Consider the following 19,514-nt stretch of genomic DNA (forward strand, 5'->3'; position numbering starts at 1 on the left):
TTTTTTTATTATTTATTATTTTTAAATAATTATTATTGTATAATATCTCAAAAATATCTTTTTTTAATTTTTTAATTATTTATTTTATTTTATTTAAGTTTAAATATTTACAAACTACTGTTCAATATAAGAATATTATGTTAAATATAAGAATAGTCTGTTAAAGTTAACCTTAAAAAATAAAAAACTGTTAAAACCAAGAATTTCTGTTATCTACACACTTATTATATAGAAGAGATATTAGAGAAAGTTGAGTAATTTATGCAAGTTTGTAGTATTGGGTTAGCTTTATTATTTTTAAATATATATAATTTAATTATTTAAATTATTATAAAATATATTAAAAATATCATATTTTAATTAATTAATTTTTATTTAAGTTTATGTTTATTTTAGTTTTTGAATTTGGGACGTAAAGTTTGTTTAGGGTTATAACTAAACATTTAATAATAATATAAACAATATAATAAATTATCGATGATATATGCTCAAGACGAATAAATAAAATAAAAAAAATAACACACATTTACGTGGTTCAGCAATATATGTACGATTATTGCCTACATCCACTGTAGCAAGAATTGTCTTCTTATTGTTAATAGAAGATTACAACAAAGGAAGCATAGCCCATCATCTTTATCGCTTAAAGAGCTTAGAGAGATTTGTGGTATAAATTGCTTTTTGTATCTTAGGATGTTTATTTTGCTGAATATAGCTAGCTTGTAGTAATTTTGTAGCAAGCTGGATTATGCAAGGTTGGAAGCATATATATATTTGTAGCAAGCTAGGTTATGCATAGTTGGAAAATTTATATATATGTATTGTGGTAGCTAGCATTATGCAAAGTTGGAAATATATACGATCTTCTAGTAAGCTAAGTTATGCAAGGTTGGAAATATATCTATATATAATTTGATGGTAGCTAGATTATGCAAGATTGAAAATATATCGGTAATAGAGTTTATAGTCAGCCTTGTGCAAGGTTGGAAATATATCTCTATATATGTTAGGGTGAGAAGGCGTGATGTAGGTTATGATGATCAACGTCTATTTGAGAAAAGTTGGCTTAGGCTAAGAAGAGCTAGTTTATAGAAAGGCACGCTAATGATAAGTGTGGATCTTATCTTCCTTCTTTTATGTCCTCCGTTGCTTCTGTTGGTCGTCCTTTTATAGGCTAGGGCTGCTTGCTAGAGAAGTTAAAATGTAACTTGCAAGAAAAGGCTAGGATGCAATACGTAGCTTACAAGAGAATGTTAAAATGCCACACGTGTTATCTAGCAAAGCTTGTTTGTTTCTATAAGCTTCCTTCATGGCACTCTTGTAATAAAAGCTATGTATCATGGGCATTCTCATTGTTGCATAATTCTCTTTTTAACCCTATCTATTATTTTACACTTCAACAAAGTTTAAGTTTAATTGAATTTTATTTAAGTTATAAAACGTATGATTTTATTATTGTTAAATAATTTTCATTGTAAAATATCTCAAAAATATCATATTTTAATTTACTTAATTATTTATTTATTTAAGTTTAAGTCATATTTACAATCTACAGTTAAAAAAAAGAATATTTTGTTAAATATAAAAATATTCAGTTAAAATTAACGAGAACCCTGTATTTTATAAAAATACTAGTTTAGACCTTATGTTTTTAAAAATTCTATTTTAGATCCAATGTTTTGTAAAAGTATCAATTTAGACTCTGTATTTTGTAAAATGTTAAATTAGGACCCTAAAATTAATTTTGACCAAAATAAATTTTACAAAATACAAGTCCAAATTGGTACTTTTATAAAATAATAGGATCCAAAATAAAAATTTTAAAAACATAGAATCCAAATAATTTTACAAAATACATATCCAAAATGATATGATGCCATATCTTTCTTCATATATTTTGTTACGTTCTTGGCGATCAAGTCTATCTAATTATATATATTCCCTATATATCATTAAAAAAAACAAATCAAACATATTAATTGACTTTGATACCACTTTTTACAGCTTTCCAATAATATATGAGAACTACTATACTTATACTTGTAATCACACTAAGCTCTTCCACCTTTTTCTTCTTCAAAGTCCTCACTTCTCTCCTACTCTTAGAGCTGTAAATGTGGCCATGTCAGCGCTATGTGTGTAATTTTATTGTTGTAAAATATTAAAATTAGGACCCTAAAATTAATTTTGACCAAAATAAATTTTATAAAATACAGTACAAATTAGTAATTTTACAAAATATAAGATCCAAAATAAAAATTTTAAAAATATAGGATCCAAACTTATATTTTTACAAAATCGAGGATCCTAAATGATATATTCCCATATCTTTCTTCGTATATTTTGTTACGTTCTTGGCTATCAAGTCTATCTAATTATATATATTCCCTATATATCATTAAAAAAAAAACAAATCAAACATATTAATTGACTTTGATACCACTTTTTACAGCTTTCCAATGATATATGAGAACTACTATACTTGTAATCACACTAAGCTCTTCCACCTTTTTCTTCTTCAAAGTCCTCACTTCTCTCCTACTCTTAATGGATAAAAAATTAATGTCTTTCTCTTTAGAAAAGCCGTCATATTTGACCACGCCCCACAATCTCATCCAAGATGCTAGCTGTTATGTTCTTGACTTCATTTTTTTTTTTTTTTTTTTGGATCATCAAACATGGCTGCTATTCAATTTCATCATATTAGTTTCTATGAAGTTTCTCTGAAGTTTTTCAATATTTTTTATTTTTTATATTGGAAGAAATATTTCATTACATTTTATTATTAAATAATAATTATTTTAATAAATGAATCTCAATAATATTTATTTAAATTTTTTGGACCAAAATGAATTGCAATAACGACAACAGCGAAGACTCGATATCCTTTTAGATGGAGTCAATTCAAAGAGACAATGCTTTAGTCTGTATTTAAATTAAAGAATAACCCATCGCAATTCAAGGAAGAAGGAGAAAACGGAGTGTAGAACGATGAAGGTCTTTGATATCCTCAAAGAAACTCTCACCATTTTTTACAAAAACATTAACTTTGTCTTCTTCACCATTCTAACCTCCCTTCCTCTCTTTTGTTTCTTGATTTACTATGAAACCTTCCTACAAAAGTTCCTGTTAAAGAGCACTGAAAGTCTCCCACTACGAAACACGAGCTCTTATATTCGTCCTTATTCTTCATTGGGTGACTCATGGTTTCTACCAGTTGATATAGTTAGAAACTTAAACAAGTACCATTTTAATGAGCTTATTCAAATGGGTTTTCTCTACTTGGTCCCACTTCATCTCCTAGAGCTCTGTAGCCTACTTGTCACTGTTGATTTGTCTTCAAAGATTTATAGAGAAGACAAAGCATTGACATTTATGGATATGTTGCATCTAAGGATCGACAAAGCAAGATTGCGAGGCACTGTTATTACGTTCCTCTATGTTGTGTTCGTGTCTACATGTACTCTCCTCGGATTTATATGGTTACTATTAACCTCCTCTGCTGTTTTCAGGATCTTCACACATGAAAATGTAATTGTTTTGAATAATTTGGTATGGGTGTCTTCATTGGGATTTTATCTTTTCGATCATCTATTATATGGGTCAAATCTCTTGTTACTGGTGATAATTTACTTGCCTTGGTGTGCTATATGGAACTTGGGTCTTGTGATTTCAATCTTGGAAGGGATGAGTGGGATCAAAGCTTTAGGTTCAGCAGCTTATCTTAGCCTAAGAAATACTCAGAATGGAGTTAGTTTGGTGCTTATTTTCACTATTTGGGAATTGGGTTTGAGGGCACTATGCCTCTATTTTGGCTGCTATGAAACATGGATTGGGATTGTTGGTTTGATCAGTTTGTTATGCTTGGGAAATGCACTTAAATGGGTCTCTTTTGTGGTGTACTTTCAAGATTGCATAAGGCGAATTTCTAGGAAGAAAACTAGTCAGGAACAAGGTTTAGACATGACAGGGTAAAGCAATGTTTGTCTAAGTGGTCAACAAATTGTAACTTTGTTTTGGTAAGAAATTCCAAGCCATAATGAGCTTTATCATTCTGTAATTTTCAGTGAATTTGTGCATTCTCTATTTTTCTTTTTTTACAAAAAAAAATACATATATTTTTAGCTTCTGTTGCCCACCAGGCTGACTTGCTTAATGTTTTCAAGAGCATGTAACCATTTTGTTTTATAAATGAGTAAAGTGAACCAAGTTAAAGTGTTATTTTAAAGCAAAATTTATAATAAGAGAAAGGTTTTGTTATAATTTAAAAGCAAGTAAACCACAATATGCTAAAAGCATTAAAAAAAAAAAGATCTGTTCTGCCTTTAGTTTTGTCTGATATTCTTTAGATCAACTCTATTTGTCATTTCTGGCATTACGTTGACCAAAAGCTGGTACATGGTCAAACAATAATTTGGCTAATATTACGAAGTTTAAACATGGGAAAACTAAGATTACTCACCACTATGGTCTCTGTTTTTCACCATTTCCACATGTGATTTGTCAAGTTCTTTCAAACAAATCAAACTTAGGGTGTTTGTATATTGTTGTTAACGTTCAGCAAATCTCGACTTTTTGCACCGTTTACGTGTTATCCAAATCATCGCTCTCGACTTCGTCTTCGTCGTTTGGTCAAGTGTCTTTGAACCTTACCCTTTGATTTTTAAGATATTAACTCTATGTTTCGTCGTGGTTGCTTGTTCATTTTTCTATAAGAGCTTTGCAGAGAAAATACTTAAGTTGTTAGTTTTATAACACATAAATACCTAACTATTTTTTTTGTTGCAGTGAAAATACCTTCCGTCAACAATCATTGGCATCCGTAAATACTTGGCCGTCAAGTGCCATGTAAAGGTACACGTGGCAATATATAATTGGTCCAAGCAATTTTAAATAGTCCAGGTCATTTAATGAATGCCTCATCAATATTATTTTAAATATAAAATTGATATAATTAAATAAAACTAATATAAATAAATTAAATTTAACAAAAAACTTAAATCAAATTCTTTTGTTTATCTTCTTCAACCGATATCTTCTCTTCATCTTCCTCACCACCTCAGTCAAACTTCTCATCTCATAACTACCACCACTCTCTCTCTCTCTCTCTACCAAGTGGGTATGAAACCCAAAAATAGGAGGCTAAAAGTGGCAGATCTTGGTTCACTATTGAACCTTGACCATGGCAAATGGAGTTCGGAGGTGACAGATCCAGATCCAAAGGAACATGCGGACGGAGGAGAAGCTCGACGTTATTCCATTGAAGACAAAGATGGAGAACTCTAAATCCGGTGTGCCGTTGAGGTTCACCGCTGAGAACACGAAGGTTTAACGTTGGTTCATCTTCTCCATTGTACAAGGAGGCTTTGTGGAAGCTGAGGACGTACGATGTCGAAACGTTGTTGAAGATCACGATGAAGCTTTGCTAGAGTTGTGGACTCATATCTGGACATATTTGGGTTCGCAAGACTAGCGGTGGTCGACTGGTTTTGGGGTTAGGTTCATGGCTGGAGTTGACAGAGGTTTGTTTGTGGAGATTTTGGTATTTTCTTCTTAAATGCCATTGCTTGATTTGTGATTTTAGTTTTGGATTGTGAGTTGATTATTAAATTGAACATTGATTATCAATGTTAATTTCTGGTTTTCACTAACTGTATTGAATGATTTTAAAAGTGTTGAATGATTTTGATTTTAATTTTTCTAGTGGTTATGTTTTTATTTATATTAGTTTTATTTAATTATATCACTTTTATTTTTAAAATAATATTGGCGTGGCATTCATTAAGTGACCTGGACTGTGTAAAATTGTGTGGGCCAATTATATATTGCCACGTGTACCTCTACATGGCACTTGATAGTCAGGTACCTACAGATGCCAATGATTGTTAACGGAAGGTATTTTCACAGCAAAAAAAAAAGAATTAGGTATTTAAGTGTTATAAAACTAACAGCTTAAGTATTTTCGCCGCAAATATCCCTTATATTTATACTTCAAAATTTGAAAATTTTATAGAATTAAAAGAATTATCATTCTTCGATGAAATGATAAAGGACTACCCGTAAAGACATTTACAAAAATTTCACATCGTAGTCTACAAAGAAATGATCCAATGACAATGAATGTCACATCTATACGATTTTACATTTCTCAACAAATCTAATTTCTTTCCTTATTCTAAGTTTTTATTCTATTCTAGATAATGAATAACTTATTTTTCTTAACTCTTGGCTTCAAGAATTTCTATATAATTTAAGTGACAATATAAAACTTTTTTCTATTATTTTATTATCTAATTTATGTATAGGATTATATTCGCCCCATGGTTGGGAACTAATAATTGACTCTATCTACAAAGATTTTGGAAATTTGATTAAAACACTTCATTTTGTTAAAAATTAATATATATATTTTTTCAATTTGTGCTTATATTTTTCTTTTTCATATGTATTCTAAAAAACACATATAAATAATTTATTTTTTTAAATATTTAAATAAAAAAGTTAAAACAAAAAATATATAAAACTTGTTAAAATAAGAGTTTTTATCTTAAAAAATTATACATTATTTAAAAAATAATATAAATAAAATTATTGAATTTAACAAAAAAAAAATGACGTGATCACGATTGTTGTTGGGCCAGTTATGAGGTTGTTGATTATGTTTGAATAGAAAACTTTGGACTTGTTTGGTATTGTTTTTTGTTTTTTGTTTTCAAAATTGTGTTTTCAGATATGAGAACAGAAAACAGTTTTTGTAATTTTCAAAAAACAGCAAGTGTTTGGTTAATGTTTTCTAAAAATATTTTTTAGTTTTATTTTTTTTTAAATCTTAAATAAAATATTAATAAATATATTTATAAAGAAAAAAATCTTTTAAAAGTTTGTAATAAATAATGAGATAAAGTAATGTGAAAGAAAAAGTGATGAAAAATAATGAGAGAAATTTTGGGGAAGAAAAACTGATCCAAAAAAAATGAGAGTAAATGGCGATATAGAAAAAATGAGGAGAGAGAAAACGATGATATAAAAAGTGATGAGAGAGAAATTAATGAGATAATAAGTGATGAAAGAGGAAATAAGGAGATAAAAAGTTATGAGAGAAAAAGTGATGTTAGAGAAAGTAAGGAGAGAAAAAGTGGAGAGATATATTAATGAGAAAAAAAATAATGTGAAATAATAATAATTAAAAATGTTATATTAGAAAAAATTAACAAATTTTTTGTTTTGTTGTAACTTTATATTTAAAAATTATTTTCTCAAAACAATGTCAAACACGCGTATTTATTTTCAAAAAATACTTTTAGGTTTTGAAAACCAAAAATAATTTTTTAATTAAGGTGTTAAACACTCTCTAAATTTTTGTTTTTTCTATATTTCTTTTAAGACAAACCCAAATAATATAAAAATTGAAAAGTAAACATAATACAGCTGTATACTTGTTTATTATTAAAATAATATTCAACTGAAGAACAGTAATACGCTCGGGAGAAAATTCCACCGGCTATATAGCATTTCTCAAAAAAATTAGTCTAAAGCCATAAAGTCAAAGTCAAAGTCAAAGTCAAGCACTCACCAAGACTAATATGTCCAGATTTATTCATCGCCGCGAAAGGTTTCTTCCATATCCTTTTGTTTGAGCAAAAGTTTAGTATAACGATATGGAAACTGGGGAGAAGTTAATGGATGATGAGTTGAAGTTGGAGGCCATTGACATGTTCAAAGTAGCTTTCAAAATTTTAGGCCAGAATATCTACTTCATCATCCTCATCATTCTCACTTCCCTTCCTTTCTGGTGCTTTTTGGTTTATTACGAAACTTCTCTGCAGGACTTCATAACACAGACCACTACTGAAATCCTCGAACAAAAAAGCCTCAATACCACTCGATGTACTGGCCTATCGATTTACTGGACAAGAAATTTTGTTATGGGCTAATCAAACTGTGTTTTCTGTATTTAGTTCCACTCCATCTCTTAGAGCTCATCACTGTGATTGCGATAGTTGACTTGTCATCAACAATATACACAGAACACACTTCATCGTTGGCACTAAAGAACATGATACTAAAACCCTTTTGCGGAGGAAGGCTGAAAAGGAGTTTAGTCACATTCATCTAAGCTGTCTACTTATCAACCTGTAACTTAGTTGGATTGATCTGCTTGGTAACTGTTAAGCAAAAATTTCATATTTAGAAAATTAAAAATAAATGCAAAACACAATTTCACCTATGCCAAATTTATAGCATAAGATTTTATTTATTTAAGTTGGATCCATCCGAGATTATAAGAATAACCTCTTAATTACAATCATTTTGTTTAAATGAAATACCATTTGATTCCAATTACGATGATATTAAATAATTTGAAATAATTGAGGAAGAACTGGGATGAATTTGGAATTGCAGTTGAACTCAGTAATTTTGGCTAACTGAGTTGCCTACATACCTTCTTTGTGAAGGATCAAGCCACTTGCAGTTCGGATTGAGATATTTTAGAATTTGAATATAAGAATTCCGGTATATAACAATTTTCAGGAATTCTTTGCCATTTGAAAATTTGGAAAAATTCCAAGATGGATGACCTTTCATGGAATTTTGAGATTTGTGAAGCAACTAAGTTGTCTACGTATCCTTTTTTAGGAATCAAGTCAAACGTAGTTCCGTTTTTTCTAAAGATTTTATGATGTTTTGATAATTAAGAGGTGAATGACCCATTTTTTAGATACCATTTATTATGGCTTTTAAATTTTAGTGCACTTTTGAATTTGTTGGCAAAATAACTATTTTTTGAGATTTTGTGAGGTAAATGACCTCTTTGAAATTTCATAATGATATTTCATCATTTGAATTGATTTTGGTGAGTTCATTTGGGATTTTGTACCATTTTGTATGGTTTTAAAATTTTATCACGTTTTGTGATAAATTAAGTTTTAAAATTCTCTTATTATATTTTATAAAATAAAAGAATTGTTTGACTGATATTTTAATTATTTGTTCCACAATTTGGGGAATAATAATTATTTGTTGCATTAAATCAGATAACATCTCCTAATTCAAATTTAACTTATATATATATATATAAATTGAATTTTGAGAATAATATCTTAAAAGGAAGAAAATAATGTACGATAATTTATAATTCAAATTAAATTTTAAATTTGAATTAGAACCTATCGTACAATGATTTTTTTTTTTGATTTGTTTACTTATTTATACTTCCTAAAATTTGAGTTACATATGCAGTCACCCATATATTGAACTGAAGTGATCCGATTGAAGCCTCAAGAAGTTGTTTTGATACGCACACATTCAAGGTAATGCATTAAACTTCCCTTTTACATTCTCTTATTTTAGTATATGAGACCACTGAACAAAAAGTCAAATATAGGTGTATATATGATCTTTTTTTTTTTTACTTTTCTTTACAAGGTACGAGTTCTTCTGTTTTGATCAACAACTGAAACTTTGGGATTTAATTCAATTCAAAAGCTTTATATTCACTTTGAGTGAAGCAGAGAAATTCTTCAAGTAACACACATTGATTATTTTCAAATGAACCTATTCTTTCTACTGTTCTCTCATATCAGGTTATCCATGTATATGTATACATATTTACATGTTTATCGATATATTTTGGTACAGACAATACATGTTTATATGTATATTTATATCAATATCATATGTCTTTTTTTTTTTTATTTGGAGATATGACCACTAAGAAAGAAATAAAGTGCATATATGTCTTTTTGTTATGTACTGTTGATATCATGCATATATGCTTGATCCAAAGTGGAGTGATTCATTCACTTATATATACATATATATAAATCATATATGACTCATGATTTATTGTATCTCACTTTTTGGAAGAGTACATTACAAGGAGTTCTCTTTAGCCACGAAACTCTAAAGGCTTGGACCAATAATATATATCTATTCTTTTAATCTTGTAAACTGACTTATTTTATCTTTCTCTCATATATGTGTTGATCTCTTTTGAACCCGACGGTTTAGCGGAATGATTTAGTCGCAACTTTTATACCAATTAGGTGATACATTTGGTGCGGTGTAAGATTAGTGTGCTCTGTTTCGCAATCAGAGTTTATATTTTAGAACAAGTAGTTTGACGATAACTTTATGGATGAGGGTATCCAATTTGCTGGTGGAATGAGGGCATTCCATGGACGAGGGCATCCATTTTGTTTGTGGAATGAGGGCATCCAATTTCATTTATAGAATGAGGGCATTCCATAGATGAATAGAGAAAGAAAAGAAAGAAAAAAAATAAGAGAGACAATGAACATCAAAATAAACAAAGAAAGAAAGAGGAATGAGAGCATTCCATAGATCCTTACCCTTGAAGCTTGTTGTCCTTTGCAGAAATATATCATAGTATTTTTTCTATTTCTTTTCTCTCCCTCTTTCCCATATTTTTTTCAAAGTGTCGATACCTTTTTTTTGTTCTCCACTTCTCCTATTTATAGAGCCTATTTTTAATTTTATTTCTTTAGCTTCTCAACCCATGTAACATAATAGGTGAGAAGAAATAGGGGAGTGGGTAGTTAAGAAAGTGGAGAGAGTTTCCTAATTTTGCTCTTAATTTGACTGACCATTTCTTTTTTTATTATTGTTATTATTATTATTTGTTAGGAAAATATTGTTTTGCCTCAATGGAAATGATTATAATATTACAACTCTATGCAATATATTACAAATAAATAATGATTGATTGAATAAGATTACAACTCTATAACTTAAAATTACAAATAACCAAAGGAAATGAAGAAGATGATGAAGAAGAAGAGAAGAAGAATAGAATGGTGAAAATACAACTCAAAGCTAAATGTTACAAGTAAAGTAAAATGTTTGAAATAAGAAAAGAAGATTACAACCTTTGAACAAGAAATACAAGTAATAGGAACAAGAGAATAAGAAGAAAAGCAATAGAATAAAAGGAAGAACAGAAACACAATCAAACTCTCACTTACACAACCTAAGTGAAGAGGATTGGGGATCACCAACTTGAACAAGGTTTAAAACCTTTGTCCAAAAGCTTATTTCCCCCTAACTCAAGCACTAAGGGATCTCTCTCAGATATTGGAAAAGTTTTATGGAATTATCAAGCCTCAAGGTGTTTCTAGCCAAGTGCTCTAGTGGATAGAAATGTTGTGTCTTACAAGTGAGCTATAGGCTCCTATTTATAGAGTTTAGAGACGCCCTTTGAATTTCAAATTCCACCAACCCCCATGGCTGTTACCAATGTTTAATTGGATTAATATGGAATTAAAAAAGAGATTTGGGAGTTATTTGGGTTTTTTGAGCCGTTCAACAAAGATTGAAAAAACTGAAAATTTGGTCAGTTTTTGGCCTGTGGCCGCGGCCACTGGTTTCTGACCCACAGGCCGCGGCCACTGAATGTTGGTGGCCGCGGCCACTGACCAATTTCAGCACAAAAAATTGTGCTGTTTTTCCAAACGGTTCCAAACCCTCCCAAATGATTTTGTAACTCCCAAAACACATTATTGGGGTTAAAATCATTTCTCAACAGCCATATCACATATGGCTTTTATGAAATTCATCTCAATATTGTGTAACAACAATCTTACACAATAAAGGGTAATATTTGGAAGTTACAAATTTGTAACACCAAATATGTTACATTATTTGGATATATCTCTTATATCTAAATATTGCAACTCTCTATTATATGTTACAATATGTAACACACTTTGTCACATTTATTTGATCTAAAACATTATATTATAATATAATATAATTTTACATTATATTATAAAATAATATAATATTATTTTAATAATCAATTATTTCCTTTCAGCCTTTAAAAAGAAATACTTGTATATAAATAATAATAATTTAATTTAATTTTTTTTTCATTCAACAGATGTCCCCTCAAGCAAGCGCGTGTCATTTATGCACACGTGTCTTGCTTGAGAATTTTTTTTTTGTTTATTTTGTTTTTGTTTTTTTTTTTTTTGACATGCCTTTTTTTTTTTGTGTAGTATGTCTAATTTTGGGGAACTTGGCTCTCAACGAGCTCCCGATAATTTGGGAAGAGAAATAGAGATTGGGCCCTCTTACCACCGCTCTATTTCATTGACTGAAGTTCAAGCATTCAATGATCATCAAGACCCCGTTTCTTTATTCAAGATTGAAGATGTAATTTCGGGTGACTTAAAATATCATTCTTCACTTGATGATAATGTTGTTCATCACACCCGAGGCTTCGGTCCCAATTTCCAAGCTAAAGTTCTTGAAGATGTTGACAATAAAAGAGATGTCGATATGGATTACCAAGTAACTGATGACTTTTATCCGAGCCTTCATCGTGTTTTAGCAGAGAAAAAGGCCAATAACAACTTTTTCTTTTATGGGCATGTTGAATTCATGACATATCTTATTGAATGGACAGACCATATTTTGCGTACAAATCAAGGTATTTTAAATCAGGCTGGGATTTATGGTGTTGTTTATATATCAAGATATCCATTCAATTTTGCAAGATCTGTATGGCGGGCTTTTTCTGAACTTTGGGGTCCTTTGTCTAACACCTTTCATCATAGTAGCGGTGAGATGGGAATATCCCTATATGACTTGAAGGTTATTGGAGGTTTACCTATTTTAGGGATTCCTTACGAAGAGTTCATACCTCTTAATGAAAAATTGGTTAGTGGCACTCCGTATCATTCTACTACTACAGAACTTTTAAGGCTCCATGCTCAAATTTATAATTATTTGAAGAGTGTCAACGTTCGTGATAAATCAAATAATATAAATGTATCTTGGGAGCAATGGATAGAATTTTTCTACAGAGGGTCAAAGATGTTTAAAGGTATGAAAGGAAACTCGACTCTCGAGACCTTCGGAAGAGTTAACCAAAGGAAAGGTGAACCAAAATTCAACGTTTGTTCTATTCCGTTGAACATTTCGAAAGAGGGTAGTCTCGCATCCTTTTTGTCTTTATGGCTAAGTCGTTTTGTTTTTCCTACTGAGGGTTCCAACATTAGACCTGAAACTTTTTATATGGCTTCAATGATGGCACACAGAAACAAAGTTTCACTTGCACCCTCTGTTTTGGGATATATTTATCGAGCTTTGTGTAATTCAGCCATACATGGTCAGGGGCGAGGTCAAACCTTTTTACCTATGCATTATGTGATAGGTTGGTTAGCTGAGCATTTCCGTCATCTTTATAGTGGTTGCGATCTTATGGTGGATTTTCCTCATTTAAGTAAGTATGCAGGGGTCCTTGCTGAACGTCGAACTTTGAATGGGGCTAGACATATTTTAAGGGGAGAAGATTATGTTATTCATCATCCATATTCTTTTCCCATGGAGAAAGATCTAGACTTTTTGGATAATGAAGACTTATCTGATGAGAAATTTGAGTTATTGATTTCTATGCGCTCTTCTTTGTTACCTGTAAGAGTAGGCAACGATGCATATTTGGAACCTTATTATCCCAACAGATTTGCTCGCCAGTTTGGTTTTGATCAAGGTGTTCCCTCAGACAAATTTTGTTTAAGTATCCCTAGGAGGAGGCAGTGCGAAGTAGGCGAAGTTGCCAAAGCTTGGGTTTTAATATTAAGGAGAAATACTGGTATCCGCTTTCACATTCCTAGGACTACTCATATAGGTCAATGCACATGGTGGTACTGTCGGTGGTGGGTGAGAAGTTGCCTTCTATATTTAGGGAGGTCTGTGAAAATTATTCATTCATCATTGTCCAGGCAGCCATTCAAAGAAGAGGAACCAAATTATGTAATAAAAGATATTCATTTACTTTACTCCAGTCTTGAAGAAGTTTTTGTGAGATGTCCTCCTCAAAATAATGAATTTACTGGTGCCAACTATGCTGTCACTGGCACCAACTATGCTGATGCTGAATCAAACATTGGATCAGAAAATGACCTTTCTTTGGATCCACATTTCAAACAAACAAAACCTGCAAAGCATGACGGGTCTGGTCATATTGAAGATGTCTCCTTCCCACTTACTCAGAGTTTAGAGATGCCACCATCTGATACTTGCTTTGGCGCTTCTAGCTCTAGGGACGAAGAACTTGTTGACTTTGATGGGTCTGATGATTATGTTGATAATGGATTTGACCGTGAGGCATTGCCTGAAGAGCCAATCGTTTCACCAGAACCAATTGTTTCACCAGAGACTGTTGTTCCACCATCAGTTGTTCCCTCAGGTCCACCTATTCCTTTACCAAATCCGGTATTGACAATGGCAGCTTCAGCAATCACCAACTCTGATTTAAATGAGTATACCAAAAGGTTTGTGATTGAATGAATGAAAGACATTCTTCATTTGTTATCTTCTCCTCTGATAACAGAAGACATTTCAAAACATCGTACTGACGTGAACATGAAACTCGGCATATTGAGTACCATTTGTGAGAATTATAAATGTGGCTTAGCAGAGGTTACATGGTTTACTGACTCTGTCAATGATTCGTTCAAAGTAAAAGAAAAATCTGTCGCTTCTACCCAAATTGTTGAAAGTGCCCTTAATCTTGATGAATCTCCTATCAATGACATTCTTCGTCGTGATGAGGACAATTTGGCAACTATGAATCGTGTGTGTATATCCATTTCCAACAAGACAAAGGCCTTTGAAGATTTTAAGACAGAGGAGGCAGAAATTATTGCAGCAGAACTGGCCATACAACAACAACGGGCTAAGTTTGAAGCTGAAAAGGCATCGTTCGAAGAAGATCTTTCTAGTCTTAATTCTTCTTTGAAGAAACATCAGCGTCTTGCTAAGGAGATAAGTCGATCAAAGGACCAAGCTGGTGTTGAAAAATTCTATGAAGCTGAAAGAGCGAAAACGACACTCAAGGTTCAAGAAGAAGAATTCCAGAGGAAACTTGGAGCTTTGACTTTATTTCTCAAGATTGACTAAAGATCTAAAACTTTTAGTTTTAGATTTTTTTTTATTTTTTTATTATTGGCTTTGAGGACTAATAGTATTTTGTCATTTAGACATTTTAGAATTTTGATTCCTTTTTGGGAGGAATATATTTTTTTTATTTTCGTGGCTGCATCCAATTTTGTTTAGATTGCCTACGTACCCTTTTAAGGGATCAAGCCATTCGTAGTTCTTTACATTTTTTTTTTTTTGGAGATAATAATTTTTTTTGTTTTGTGGCTGGGCCTAGTTATAAACTAGATTGCCTACGTACCCGGAATGGGATCAAGCATTTCGTAGTTCATTGCACACTTTTCCTTTCTTTTAAGTGCGCAGTCTACACCATGGGTAAATACCCTTTTGTTTAAGTGTAGAACTTTTTGATGAACTTCCCGTTAACACATGGATAAATGCATCGGCCTTCTGAGTCTGAAAGTTCATATGCCCCTCTTAGGAAGACCTTAGTGACAACATACGGTCCTTCCCATTTTGCCTCAAATTTTCCTTTCATCCTTCTAGTTATGACAACTGGTCTTCTTACAGTAAGCACTAGGTCTCCAACTGAAAAATATCGAAATTTAACTTTCTTGTTGAATGCCCCAGCTACCTGGGCTTGGTAAATTTCAAGCTTTTATTGAACAGCAAGTCGTTTTTCATCTAATGCTTCAAGCTCGGCTAAGCAGACTTGCACATTTTCATCTTGGGTTGTTAGTTGAGTAGCAATTCTTAATGAAGGTATTTGGACCTCCGAAGATAAAACTGCTTCAGACCCAAACACCAAGTTATAAGGTGTACAACCAGTCGCAGTCCTTACAGTGGTTCTATAAGCCCATAAAGCTTCTGGAAGGCGTTCATGCCAATCCCTCTTATTCTTTGTCGCTGTTTTCTCCATGATTTTACATAACACCTTATTAAATGCTTCTGCTTGACCATTTGAAGACGGATTATAACTAGCCGAAAAACTGTGCTTGAATTTGTACTTATCCATCAATTTGACCATTGCCTTACATTTTAAATAAAGGGCATTGTCGGAGATAATTTTTTAAGGAACCCTGTATCGATAAATTACGTGAGTCCTTATAAAATCAGCGACATCTTCTGCCCGTACTTCTTTTAGTGGTACGGCTTCGGCCCATTTGGAGAAGTAATCTGTAATGGAAAAAATATATTTGTGGGCTTTGGAAGAAGGTGGTGTAGAAGGACCAATGACGTCCATTCCCCATGTTTCGAAAGGCCATGACAGTATAGAAGGATGGAGTGGTTGAGGGGGTTGGTGGATGAAATCTCCATGTAATTGGCACAACTTACAACATTTAGCAAAATTAATCGCATCTTGAACCATAGTAGGCCAATAGTAACCCAACCGCTTTAATTGAGCTGACAGTTTTGGGCCAGCTTGATGGGTGCCACATGTACCGGCATGAGTTTCTCTAAGTGCATGTGCTGCCTCTTCTTTCGAGAGACATCTCAACAATATCCCATCGAATGAACGCTTGTACAATGTGTCATTAAAGACCACAAATCGAGGCACTCTTCTTCTTACATCCACTCTTTTCTTCAAGTCTTCTAGCAAGACTCCTTTTTGGATGTAGTCTTTGATTGGTTGATGCCAGTCGTTTTCATTTACGTTGTCCAGGAAAGTTATCAAGTTGACTGTATTTTCTTCTTCAACGCTTTCCGTGGATTGGGATAGTACATGGTGCTCCCCTATGGTAATTTGGATATCCCTTTCTTTAGGAAGTGTTAACGAAGCAGCTAAATTAGCTAACGCATCAGCTTTACCATTTTTTGATCTAGGGATATGATTTAGAGTTATATCTTGAAATTGACCAAGCAAATATTTAGCCTTTTCGTGGTAAGGGATTAAATTCTCGTGCTTGACTACAAATTCACCATTAATTTGTTTAATGACCAAGAGGGAATCGCCAAATACTTCCAATGATTGTATTTTCATTTCGAGTGCAACTTCAAGGCCGATAACTAATGCTTCGTATTCTGCTACATTATTGGTGCATATAGCTAGAATATGGAAAGAGTAAGGTATCAGGCCTCCCGACGGTGTCACAAAGACAATTCCAGCACCTGCCCCACTATTTTTTGCTGCCACATCAAAGTATAATTGCCATGATGAAGTATCAACCGTGAAAACTTCTTCGTCTGGAAGATCTTCTCGCAACTCCATATCGTCTGGAATTGGGTGTGCTGCTAGAAAATCCGCCAATGCTTGCCCTTTTATTGCTTTTTGCCGGACAAAGTTGATTTCAAATTCTGACAAAATCATAGACCATTTAGCCAGTCGTCTAGACAACACGGGCTTTGATAGAATATATCTTAAGGGGTCAGCTTTTGACACTAAAGTCACAGGGTGTGAGAGTAAATAATGCCGTAATTTTGTGACGGCAAAAATTAAAGCCAAGCACACTTTCTCGATTGGAGGGTAGTTTTGTTCTGCCCCTACTAAAGTTCTACTTAGGTAGTAAAGGGCCACATCTTTTCCCTCCTCATTGTTCTGCGCCAGCAAGGCTCCCAAGGAGCGGTCAAGTGAGGTGATATATAATATCAATGGCTTTCCTAAGATTGGAGCTCTCAACACTGGTGGGTGTAACAGGTATTTCTTAATACTTTCAAAAGCATTTTGGCATGCCTCATCCCAAATGAATGGGACATTTTTCTGCATCAATCTCGAAAAAGGTTGACATCTACCGGACAGGTTTGAGATGAACCTTCGGATATATGCAAGTCTTCCTTGTAGTCCACGTAGTTGACGTAAGTTACGAGGGGGAGGCATTTCCAAGATTTCTTTGATTTTTGCAGGGTCGGTTTCAATTCCTCGATGTCTGACGATAAACCCAAGGAACTTTCCTGATGTTACCCCAAATGCACATTTTAAAGGGTTCATCTTGAGATTGTGTTGCCTGAGCCTATCAAAAACTCGTTTTAAATCATCAAGATGATTTTCCCTTTATTTTGTTTTGACCACTAAATCATCAACATAACATTCAACATTATTGTGCATCATGTCTTCAAAAATTGTGGACATTGCTCTTTGGTAGGTTGCCCCTGCATTCTTGAGGCCAAATGGCATAACTGTATAGCAAAATATGCCTTTTGGTGTTCGAAAAGCAGTGAGCTCTTCATCTTCCGGTGCCATCTTGATTTGGTTGTACTCAGAAAACTCATCCATGAATGATAAGGCATCGAAACCAGTGGTAGCATCTACTAATAACTCAGTGATGGGGAGTGGGAATTCATCTTTTGGGCAAGCCCGATTAAGATCTCGGTAATCCACACATATACGGAGTTGCCCATTTTTCTTCATCACAATGACAATGTTTGCGAGCCAAATGGGATACTTAACTTCCCGAATAAACCAGCAATTTCTTAACTTGTCAATTTCTGCCTCAATTTTGGGAAGTAGCTCTGGTCGAATTCTTCTTTGAGATTGTTTAACAGGGGTAGCGTCTTTCGATACTGCCAGCCTGTGTACGGCAAACTTTGGATCCAACCCTGGTATGTCTTGATACCCTCAAGCAAATACATCTTTGTTTTCATGAAGGACTTGTTTGTACTGTGGTAATTCTTCTTCGGTTAATAAAGCACTGACAAATACAGGCTTTGGATCATCCTCGGTCCCCAGGTTGATCTCTATTAAATCATCCACTGTTGCTTGTCCTCCGTCTTTGAATTCTTGAGGTGCTGGTTTAAAAATGTCTATAAAATCTTCTGAAGGGTTTGAGCTCGAGCCTTCATCTTCTACGGTCAAACTTTCTTCAAAAGAGAGGTAATTAACTTAAGCAATATTTTCTTCATCTTCTTGTGTTTCATGCCCCTGAAGAATAGTAATTCCCAAGGGTTTCTTTTGTTTTGGCACCCACTGCTTTTGCTTTTTAGCTCCCTTTGGCTGTGGAGCACTTGGGAAAACAAGCACTTCGAATGCTGACACTCGTGGGGTGGATGTGCTTGTTTCAAGTCTGTCAAACACCGACACCCGCGCGGGGAAGGTGTGGGTACATCGTCATTGCGAAACATTTTTTGTTCCTCTTCTGCTAACTCGTCTGGTTCAAAAGAAGCTTTTAAACAATCACTATTTTGATGGATTGTGATTCCTTTTTGCTTCTTGACATGGAACTTTTTCTTTTCCACTTTGAAGGCTTTCGGCGTTACAGAAGTTGAAGATTTTTTATTAAGAGTAACAACCCTTTTATTTTTCCTGCTATTTTCACCAAAAGTAATTGAAATTTGCATTTTACCCTTGGGTAGTGACTGATCAATTTTCCTTAGCGGTAAAGTAAAGCTCGTCATAAGGTCTGTCATCGAATCTTCAATCGGCGTCAAAGCTTTTTGCCCCACTCCTCGTTGACTTTTAGGGATGTACTTGAAGGTTCGTTTTTTATTACATTGTAGCACCCACATTATGTGGATATAATATAGCCAATAATCACATGATTGCATTGCCTTGCATTGCATTACATATCATACAATATGTATAATTTGAGCATATGCATATTCTTATAAGTGTTTTCATGTATAAGTATAAAAGTTGTGTATGCGATGTCTATATGTATGCTCAATATTATTAACCT

At 33.0% G+C, this 19,514-nt stretch overlaps 3 protein-coding genes across 3 annotated transcripts; 1 reads left to right on the forward strand and 2 right to left on the reverse strand.

Annotated features, from left to right (window-relative positions):
• Nucleotides 1–2,939: 2,939 nt before the first annotated feature.
• LOC133822078 (uncharacterized) lies at nucleotides 2,940–4,129 on the forward strand. Its single transcript, XM_062254288.1, has one exon. It carries the CDS (start codon nucleotides 2,992–2,994, stop codon nucleotides 3,973–3,975), a length of 984 nt encoding a protein of 327 aa, XP_062110272.1. The 5' UTR covers nucleotides 2,940–2,991; the 3' UTR covers nucleotides 3,976–4,129.
• An 11,433-nt stretch (nucleotides 4,130–15,562) lies between these two features.
• On the reverse strand, nucleotides 15,563–15,931 carry LOC133823637 (uncharacterized). The gene has a single exon (XM_062256494.1). It carries the CDS (start codon nucleotides 15,929–15,931, stop codon nucleotides 15,563–15,565), a length of 369 nt encoding a protein of 122 aa, XP_062112478.1.
• A 42-nt stretch (nucleotides 15,932–15,973) lies between these two features.
• LOC133823638 (uncharacterized) lies at nucleotides 15,974–17,830 on the reverse strand. Its single transcript, XM_062256495.1, has one exon. It carries the CDS (start codon nucleotides 17,828–17,830, stop codon nucleotides 15,974–15,976), a length of 1,857 nt encoding a protein of 618 aa, XP_062112479.1.
• Between the last annotated feature and the right edge of the window lie 1,684 nt (nucleotides 17,831–19,514).

This window comes from Humulus lupulus, chromosome 3, assembly GCF_963169125.1.
Source record: "Humulus lupulus chromosome 3, drHumLupu1.1, whole genome shotgun sequence".
NCBI lineage: Eukaryota > Viridiplantae > Streptophyta > Magnoliopsida > Rosales > Cannabaceae > Humulus > Humulus lupulus.